At 50.7% G+C, this 10,025-nt stretch overlaps 1 protein-coding gene and 1 pseudogene across 1 annotated transcript in view; one reads left to right on the forward strand and one right to left on the reverse strand.

The window, feature by feature from the left end:
* Window positions 1–6,162: 6,162 nt before the first annotated feature.
* Window positions 6,163–6,530, forward strand: LOC110293864 (annotated as a pseudogene).
* A 960-nt stretch (window positions 6,531–7,490) lies between these two features.
* The window catches only part of Selplg (selectin P ligand), a 12,281-nt gene continuing 9,746 nt past the window's right edge, over window positions 7,491–10,025 (reverse strand). The window contains exon 3 of the mRNA XM_021163599.2: window positions 7,491–9,133. Within this exon, the coding sequence (XP_021019258.1) occupies window positions 7,932–9,128 (1,197 nt within the window). The 5' untranslated portion in view covers window positions 9,129–9,133 and the 3' untranslated portion in view covers window positions 7,491–7,931. The remainder of the gene's footprint in view (window positions 9,134–10,025) is intronic.

The raw sequence follows: 10,025 nt of genomic DNA on the forward strand, positions 1-10,025 counted from the left end.
GATAGGCTGGACCAGCCTCACTTAAATTTCACAACATTCTCCAGATCTTCCCTGGTCACCTGTAGTCTGCTCAATCACCAGAGGCTGCAACAGAAGGAAGGAAGGAAGGAAAGAAAGAAAGAAAGAAAGAAAGAAAGAAAGAAAGAAAGAAAGAAAGAAAGAAAGAAAGAAAGAAAGAAAGACAGACATGCATGCCTTATCTGTGCCTGGGGACTGAATGTGATATGAGAAAATTGTGGCCTTAAAAGCTCAACAGGGCTGGGCACGTATTTAATTCCAGCACTTAAGAGGCAGAGGCAGGTCTATCTCTGTGAGTTCAAGGCTAGCCTGGTCTATGTAATGAGTTCCAAGACAGCAAGGTCTCTGTAAAAGAGTCTATCATCCTCTTCTTACAAAGCCAGTAATGTTGCTATGGCATCCTATACTCATGACCTCTCTGAACTCCAATTTCCTCTCAAAAGCCCTACTTCCTAATACCAATGACACATGGATTTTGGGGTTCTTTTCAACACAGTAAAGCCACAGTAACCCATGCTTTTTTCCAGGCAAAGGCTCCAGACCTCCTGGCTTTCCCTCATTAAGCTACAGTCTCCTGCTGCTAGATGTGATCACTCTCTGGAGTCACTGCCTGCCATACAACATATTAGAGCCTCAGATCTGCTTCCTGCCCCTTGAAGCTACCCCTATAGAGGAAGATAACACAAACACTCCCAATTCACAGATGAAGAAATGGGGTAGGGGTGCTGAGAGACTGGTGGCCTATCCCTGGGCTCTTAGAGTTTAATCTAAAGCTGGTGGACTTAGGTGACCTTACTGTTCTTTCCACCCTAGACCACTTACCCTCTTGCCAGATGGGCACCACAGGATGGCAGGGTACACCAGTGGCTTTTCTCCACTTTCCTGTGGCCTCAAGGCTCTCTGAGAGAGTAATCTGTTGTTGAAAAGTCAGACAATTTAGAAATTTGGGGGGTTCCCAGCCATCAGTCAGGGAGCTAGGCTGTAGTCATAGTTGATCTCAGATCTTTAGGGGCTAGAGAGTTAACCCAGCAGTTAAGGGTGCTTACTGCTTTTGCCAAAGACTGAGTTTGGTGCCTAACACCTATATCAAGGAGCTCACAACTGCCCTATTACCCAGTTCTAGAGGACCTGACATCCTCTGGCTTGTGGGACACATAAACTCACATTCACATAAAATAAGATTTAAGCCAGATAGTGGTGGCACATGCCTTTAATTCCAGACCTCTGGAGGTAGAAGCAGATGAACCTCATTAGTTCGAGGCCAGCCTGGGCTACAGAGTGAGTTCCAGGATAGCCAGGACTACACAGAGAAACCCTGTCTCAAAAAACAAAAACAAAACAAAAAAACAAAAAAAAAAAAAGTGCTTAATCCTGAGATAATTAAATGCTGAAAGAGCTTTTAAACTTCATAACATTTTAAGCTTTTACTTTTTATATTTTTTAAATTTTATTTGTGTACCTTTTTTTTTTTTTTTGAAACAAGATCTTTCTATTATGTAGAGCTTGTCTTGGAACTACTTGGAGACTAGCTCCCTGTAGGCCAAGCTGGCCTTGAACTCACATGTCTCTGCCTCCTGATGTCCGGAACTAAAGGTGTGTGCCACTGCACCTGACGCCTCCCCCCCCCAAAAAAAAGTACCATTATGCTGGGGGAGGGGGTAGTCCAGATCTCTGATTTTCAGGCTCTGTGGCTTTTGATTATCAGCCTGGGAAGGGAGTCTCAAAGAGGAAGTAACTAGATTAGGTTGGTTGCCCTGTGGGCGTGTCTATAGGAGATTTCCTCCAGCAGGGAGAACCCTCCACTGTGGGTAGTACCATTCCTTAGGCGGGGATTTCAAATGGCACAAGTCTTTAGAAAGGGAGCTGAGCTGAGTGTGAGTTCATTTCCTCTCTCTGCTCTTACCTGGTGGTGTGTGTCTGCCACTTGAGTTCCCCATGGTGATGCATGTGCAAGGACCCACCTGGGTGAGGGATCAGTGGGACAGCGTGACAACTGGTTTAGCTAGCAGCAAGGCATCATGCTTAGCTAGCAGCAAGGCATCATGCTTAGCTAGCAGCAAGGCATCATGCTTAGCTAGCAGCAAGGCATCATGCTTAGCTAGCAGCAAGGGATCACACTTAGCTAGCAGCAAGGGATCCCTGTTGCCGGGACTGTCTGCAGGAGGGGCACAGGTGGGTGGGGATGGCAGTGTCCTCTGCCCTCTGCCTAGGGACCACCCAGGAGGCACAAAGAGGCCCTCAGAAAACAGCCAGCTGGGTCTCAGCCTGTCCATATCCTTCCTAACCCAGGGAATAGAGAACTTGTGAACAGGTAAACAATGGCCTCTGGGTGACATGGACAGACACAGAGTCACCCATCCTGCAGGACGAGAAACCAGGCTCATCTCCACATCCAGTTCCAGGGTAAGGATGGAGTGAAATGTCACTCCCCAGAAGAAGCGTGAGGACAAACAGGAGGCCAGAGTAGTGGCTAAATCCATCCAGAGCCCAGAAGCAGCTCTGATAAGTGAGCTGAGCCCTTGCGTTTGGGAGATTGTTCCTTCTCTGCCTCTGGTTCACCACAGAGCACTGGGATCCCAGGAACCATCACGTGGCTCTGAGCATTCAAACTCGGATTCTCTACTTGACACTTTTACTCACGGAGCCCTTTCCCAAGCTCTTCTGAATGTTTATAGTTTTAAAATTCTTCAACTATACATGTAGATGTGTTTCTGTACAGGCTTATGTAGGTGAATAAAGTCCCCACAGCAGCCAGAAGAGGGCGCTGGATACTCAGAAGAGCCTGAGTGACAGTTGAGTGTGAGTGACCAGAGGATGCTGGGAACTAAACTCATGTCCTCTGTAATGACGGTGAGTACTCTTAAGCGCAGATCCACTTCTCCAGGCCTTTCCTGAGCTTTTTTTTTTCTTTTTAGATTTTTTTTGTACATGTATGACTGTTATTCTTGCATACATTCATGTGAATCACATATAGCCTGTGCCCATGGGACTAAGGAGAGGACACCCAATACCCTGGAGCTGAATTACAGGTGTTTGTGAGTTCCCACGTGCTGGGAACCCAATCCAGGTCCTCTGCAAGAGCAGCCAATGCTCTCTCGATCGCTGAGCTATCTTTCCAGCGCCTTCCTGGATAGTGTGTCATTGGGATTCACTTCTACGAACAGCCTGGCTTTGTCCGTGAACTCACCGGGTCTGCGGGTGTGCTGGGATCCGCTTTGTTTATTCTGAGTACTAGCCCACTGTATGGACATATCACAATGTAGTTACCCCTTCGCAGGCTGTTAGGACTGAGAATGCTCCCAGCCTGTGGACCCGTTCAGATCAGCACGTGTTTGCATCCTCTCGGGTAAACGTCTCTAGTGGGATGCCCAAGCTTTACAGCGACTGGTGAGCTCTATGGGAACTTGCCCAACTGGGTTTCAGAGCAGTTGTAACATATGGGACCCCATCAACCATGCGGAGCACCCCAGCCCCTCCCCATCCAGCCGGGTGCTGCTCTTTTTCAGTTTCAGTCTCGGTGTGCCCTGACCCTCAGTGGGGTTTCCCTGTGCATTCCTCTGACGGATGATGGTGTCAAACAGTGCCTGCCTCTGGGAAGCACCTGGAAGGCCTTTAGGGGCCCCTCCCTTCCTCATCCCAGCCCTCTACAACCCTCTGCTGCCTTTCCCAAGGGCCCACGTCGGAACCCTGAGGTCTTAGCTAGCTCTTCCTCTCACTCTAACTCCAGTTTCCCGCAGGTGTGTCTCCACCCTTGGTTAATCCGTTCATCCATCGGGTTCAGCTGCGAGCTGCCCGCATCCTCAGTCTCCCCCACCCTGCCCCCGCAGCAACTAACTCGTCCTCTTTTGGATACTACCCCCACCCCCACCCCTGCCTTGTGCATTTCTCTCACTCGCACCACTGGGTCCATGCTAGTACACGCTCTAACACCCTGTGGCTTGGATGAGTGGCAGACAGAGAGAAAAACTGCCGGGATCAGCTGTCAGCATCCATGGGGGGGGGGGCAGCCCCTGACACGATGGGTGGAGTCACGGACTGTACGTAAACTTAGTCCCCCTTCTCTTGCCTGACCCCACCTCCTGTCCGACCCCCTCCCGGTCTCTTCCAGCTTTTTGGCAATGCAATCTGTGTGCTCCCAATTTTTGAGTTCCAGTTTCCCCCAGGCAGCAGCTCAGGGGTGTAATAGCACCCCTATTTACAGTCCCCCCACCACCACCACCGCAAGGCGTGAGTGCGATAATACAAGTGTCAGACGTGTAGTAAGTGCAGAATAAATGCCAGCCCTCTGTGCTAGGCCCCAGCTCTGCTTTGTCTTGCTCTGTACAGAGAGGGGCTGAATTCTACCCTTCCACTCACCGTTCCAAGTATCCTTGCCCTTTCTCTGTTTCAAGGAACAATTAAAGGACAATAAGAGAGACTTCTGAGTGTCAGGGAAGGTCAGCAGGGTGAGTCTTTGGGGGCACAGAATTCCCCTAGAACCGCACTGTGATCTGGAGCATGGGATGATGTCACAGTAAGAGCAGAAGGGCCCGGCCTCCCACATTCTCTGTGTGATGAGGGTCGGGCTGGGCTTCACTTCTCTGCGCCTCCGTTTCCTCCTCTGTGGAACGGAGATTTGAAGGTCTCTTTAGAAGACCGTTTAAGGGATTCAAGACGTTCTGAAGACTTGTGTGGGTTTGCTGAGTGGGTGCCTTGACCGACTCAGGCTCTGAGTGGTCAGGGGCATACAGAGATGGCGGGGGGCATCTGTGAGCCAGAGACACCTGGAATCTTCCCAAAGCCAGGTGTCACGTTTTGAGAATCAATTGTTTAGCGAATACATTGCCAGAAAAGCCAAAAGCATCCACACTCAAAACCCCAAGCTGGCACCTCCCGACACCTTCTCCCAGAAGCAGGTGGCTGGCGCCCCCTGGTGGCTATTCGCCTCATCCAGCAGGTGACCGATCCGAGAAAGAAAACGCCTGTGTTCTTACACAGCATCTCCAGGAAGGGGACGAGGGCCCTGGGGAATTGTTCTGGTGCCCTCAAGTCCTGTAGCTTCCAGGTCTGTGAATCCTCCCTGCTACTGTTTCTGATCCAAAGGGGGGATAAACCCAGGATCTGCTCAGTCCGCCAGCTGGCAGCCTCTGCAGGTCCAAAGGAAAGCCGCAGACATTGCCACCTCCAGATGCTGGGACATCTTCCTACCACTCCCTGCTCTGTCCCTGAGGACCCCATCACCTGCTACGTTCCTTCCTGTCTTTCCCTGTGGCTCTCTTCCTTCTCCATCCCTCTCTCCCATAATGAAGCCTTTTCTGGAATTGTGGGTCACACCCTCCACAGATAGGGCAAGGCCTCTTCTTTCCGAAGAGGCCCCAGAGAGTGTTTTCTGGAAGAGAAAAACTACCATCCTTCCAGGAGACAGGATGATGTATGGTTCAAGCAGCTGCCCCCTTCTATCTGTGGACTTGGGGCAGGACAAGCCGTCTGTGTGGCCCACAGATGGGCAGCCCTCGTGGCTGGCTGGGGTGGGGTGGGGCTCTTGGAACATAGGCTCTAAAGCCAAGGTCAGAAAGCTGACAAAACTGTGACCCTATGTCTCGCTGCTCTGCAAGTAGGGATTAATAAGCTCACAGAGCCTGATCCAGCTTGCTGCCTGTTTATGTGTGTGTGTGTGTGTAGCTTGCTGCCTGTTTATAAGTATATGTGTGTGTGTGTGTGTGTGTGTGTGTGTGCATGCACACATCGAGGCCAGAGGACATCTCAGCTGTTGTTGTTCAGTAACTTTCTTTTGAGATGTTCTCTTATTGGCCTGGCCTTTTGGAGGTAGGATAGACTTTAGGTGACCAGTGAACCGCCATGCCCGTCTTTGCTGCCCCCAGGGTGAGGTTAAGAGTGTGAACTCTAGTTGGGCGTGGTGGCCACGCCTTTAATCCCAGCACTCGGGAGGCAGAGGCAGGCGGATTTCTGAGTTTGAGGCCAGCCTGGTCTACAAAGTGAGTTCCAGGACAGCCAGGACTATACAGAGAAACCCTGTTTCAAAAAACAAAAACAAACAAACAAAAAATAAAAGAATGTGAACTTACCATCTTAGCCTTTAAAAAAAAATAAAATCTGTGGTTGGCATCCCACACGTGGTGTGCAGTCCTGTCTCTCAGGTGAAGCATGGCTAAAAGGCTTCGGAGTAAGTGGAAGATGCGTGCCGAGAAGAGAAAGAAGAATGCGCCAAGGGAGCTCAACAGACTGAAGAGCATTCTCAGAGTGGACGGGGATGCTCTAATGAAAGACATTGAGGAGATAACAACCATGGTAGCCAAACCTCTCCAGGAGAAAATGCAGTTCGAGGAAAGGCGGTGTGGCACAGATGACATGAAAACGGAAACTGAAATTAAGAGAAACAGAAAGACTTTTATAGACCAGCATGGCCAGTACCCAGTGTGGATAAACCAGAGGCAAAGAAAAGACTGAAGGCCAAGAGAGAAAAGAAACGGGGGAAAAACAGAGCAAAGGCCGCGAAGGGCCTGGCCTGGTAGACCTTAAAGACTGGCAAGGGAGCCAGGCATGGTGGTTGCACCCCTTTCATCCCAGCACTCAAGAGGTGGAGGCAGGTGGATTTCTGTGAGTTCACGGCCAGCCTGGTCTACAGAGCCATTCCAAAGCACCCAGGGCTCCTTTACACAGAGAAACCTTGTCTTGAAAAAACAAGCAAACCAACACAAAAAAAGAAACTATTTGTTTTCAGTTTGGACTTAGTTCTGTAATTCAAAACCAAAATAACTCATTTGTGTTAGAAACTTGAATAAAATCTCTTTAGTGATTTAAAAAAAAAAATCTGACAGGGCTGCTGAAGGGATGGCTCAGCTGTTAAGAGCACTGACTGCTCTTCCAGAGTTCCTGAGTTCAAGTCCTAGCACCCACGGGGTGGCTCAAGTCTGTAATGGGATCCGATGCCCTCTTCTGCTGTGTCTGAAGAGAGTGACAGCATACTCATAAACATAAATAAATCTTAAAAACGAAATCGGCCAACCCCGAAGGGACCTTCCTCCTTTGACCCACCTTGGGAAGGGTAGATTCAATAAAGTTTTCTAGTTTGTGTAGTTGTGTTCATATGTTACCTGTGAGTATGGATGCCAGAGAACAGTTTTGGAGAGTCAGCCTTCTCCTTCTACCATGAGGGCCCCCCTGGAGCCTAGGCCATGAGGCATAGCAGCAAGCACCTTCACAGGCTGAGCCAGCCAGCCAGACCCAGCTTTAGTTTTCTCTGAGACAGGGTCTCATGTAGCCCAGGCAGTTAACGAGCCAAGGATGACCTTGAACTCCTGTACTGCTTGGGTGATGGGTATATGCTACCTACCACGTGCAGCTTAAACCTTCCAGTGCCCCTTGCAGTTGCCCAAGCATGTATTAGATGTCTAAGAGCGGTGTGGACAATGGTCTAAGCGCCCTCCGGGAGGGCTGGAGATGGCAGCCTAGGCACATGAAGGACTCAGCTATCGTTTATTATAATATGTTTATTGGATGACTGTGCTGGGCCAGGCCGCAGCGCAAGGTCATTCTGTCACTGGACGGAAACTCGTTGGTTCACACAGGCCCAAAGGAAGGACCATCCCTCCAAGCCAGGGACCTGGGAAAGTCGAGCTGCCCACCACTGGAGTCAGAGAAGCATACATGGTGGCCTCCCACAAAGCTTCTCTCTTACCGGGTTACCATGGCAACCAATAGAGTAGCTTTTGGGAGTGGAATAAGGGATCTGAGTCTTTCTGGAGAACGCAACGACAGGTATCCAGTGACCTGCAGGGAGACACACAGCGGTGGGTGCTCTAATGACTCCCCTGAATACATTTCACCCAGGAAGCCCAGATCTATGACCTCCGTGACCAGCGGGTAAGCGTGGAGCTAGCAAGGGTCTCGCTTAGGTGGGCGGGCAGGGGAGTCTAAGGGAGGAAGCTGTGCAGGGTGAGGTCGTCCCCATCCCGGTCCCCACTGGGCTCTGTCTTCAGGTCCTGGATCTTGGGCAGGCCCCCATTGGCTGTGACAGGGGCCCCGTCGCCCCCCTCAGGTAGCAGGGACGAGATGCAGATCATCTCCGTGGGGGAGTAGTTGCGCACTGGGTACATGTGGGTCTTACGGGACAGACGGACGGCCAGCACCACTGTGCACACGAGGAAGATGGTGGCCAGAGAAGCTAAGATGAGGATAATGAGCAGACATTGCTTAACCGGGATGAGGTCTGAACTCCCTGGCGGGGTTGGGGCAGGTGAACTCCCAGGGGTCACAATCAGCCCTTTCTTCAGGCCACTGTCAGGTAAGTGAGTCACGGATGGCCCAAGGAAGATGGTAGACTTGTTAGACTCTGTGGACGCCGTCTCCATGGTGGTAGGTTCTGTGGAAGGGGCTTCGGTGGCTGCAGACGTTGTAAACAGAGTTTTTACAGCCTGAATCCTGGGAAGCTGGGTGGTCTCTGCCTCCGTGGGTGCTGGTTTTGAGGTCTCTGCCTCCGTGGGTGCGGGCGGTTTTGAGGTCTCTGCCTCCGTGGGTGCTGGCTGAGAGGTCTCTGCCTCCATGGGTGCTGGCTTTGAGGTCTCTGCCTCCATGGGTGCTGGCTGCGAGGTCTCTGCCTCGGTGGGTGCTGGCTGCGAGGTCTCTGCCTCCGTGGGTGCTGGCTGCGAGGTCTCTGCCTCCATGGGTGCTGGCTTTGAGGTCTCTGCCTCTGTGGATGCTGGTTGGACTGTCTCTACTGAGGTTAGACTCCACTGTGTGGCAGAGTTTGTGCTCAGCATCCCAACAGCTGTCCCTCCTGTACCTGGGGCAGTAGGGTCAGTGGTGGCAATCTTCTCAGTGGCTCTCTTGGAGGTTCCAGCGCTCGTGGAATCTCTCTCTAGCATGACCACAGTGGTTGGCAGCTCGGGGTGAGCAGCCACGGTGTTGGCCACATTTTTCAGCAGTTCTGGGGGATCTGTGTTATACGTATAGTCAGGGTCCTCAAAATCGTCATCCCCAACCACCTGCCTCCGTTCCCGGAGATACACAGGACCTGGGGCTTTCTTGGTTTCATGCCCCCAGGGGTCCTGCAGCAGAAGGCTGTTGCCAGGGCCCAAGATGGTCAGCAGCACAAGGAAGCTTGGGGACATGGTACCTGAGGAGACAGGAGCAGAGATGTGGTGTCAGCCTGCCCCCACCGAGGACCTCAAGACAGTGCTGGCCTGGTCTGGGGCAGGCACGGTGGCGGCAGACATCTCCTGAGTTGAGACCCTTGGCTGGAAGCTTTGTGCATATCCATACAAATAATGCCAACCAACCATCAGAGAAGGTTCCTTACCCTCCCGTAAGGTTTGGGTTAAATTTTGTTTTCTTTCTTTTTTTTTCCCCTGCTTTATTTACTTTTTAATTTTATTTATTATATCTTTGAGACAAAAGTCTCTCCCTAAGCTGTCCTTAAACTAGTGATCCTCCTGCCTCAACCTCCTGAGCGCTGAGATTATAAGTAGGACCTACCATGATCAGCGGTTAAATATACACTTTTTTTAAAAAATCTATTTATTTTTGTGTTGGCCTGCTTGGATGTCTGTGCATCCTGTGTGTGCAGTGTCTGAGGAAGGTGTGGGATCCTCTGGAACTGGAGACACACTTGTCGGAGCTGGGAATCCCTGGTCCTCTGGACAAATAGCAAGTGCTTTTTTTGTTTTGTTTTGTTTTGTTTTGTTTTGTTTTGCTTTTGTTTTTTCGAGACAAGGTTTCTCTGTGTAGCCCTGGCTGTCCTGGAACTCAGTGTGCCAGGATTAAAGGCAGGATTAAAGGCCACCACGCCCGGCTACAGCAAGTGCTCTTAACTACTGAGCCTTCTCTCGAGCCCTAAAATAATATATTTCTACTAAGCTCAGGACTGCAGGAGGCCAAGCTATAGATTGAGGTCAAGGCCAGGCTGTGTAACTCAATGAGATTCTGTTTCAAAAGAAGAAAAAATATATAAGGGAAGAGAGAGAGGAGGGAGGGGAAAGCGTGGTCAGGATGTAGAGAGGGAGAGAGAG

Source organism: Mus caroli, chromosome 5, assembly GCF_900094665.2.
Source record: "Mus caroli chromosome 5, CAROLI_EIJ_v1.1, whole genome shotgun sequence".
NCBI classification, from domain to species: domain Eukaryota; kingdom Metazoa; phylum Chordata; class Mammalia; order Rodentia; family Muridae; genus Mus; species Mus caroli.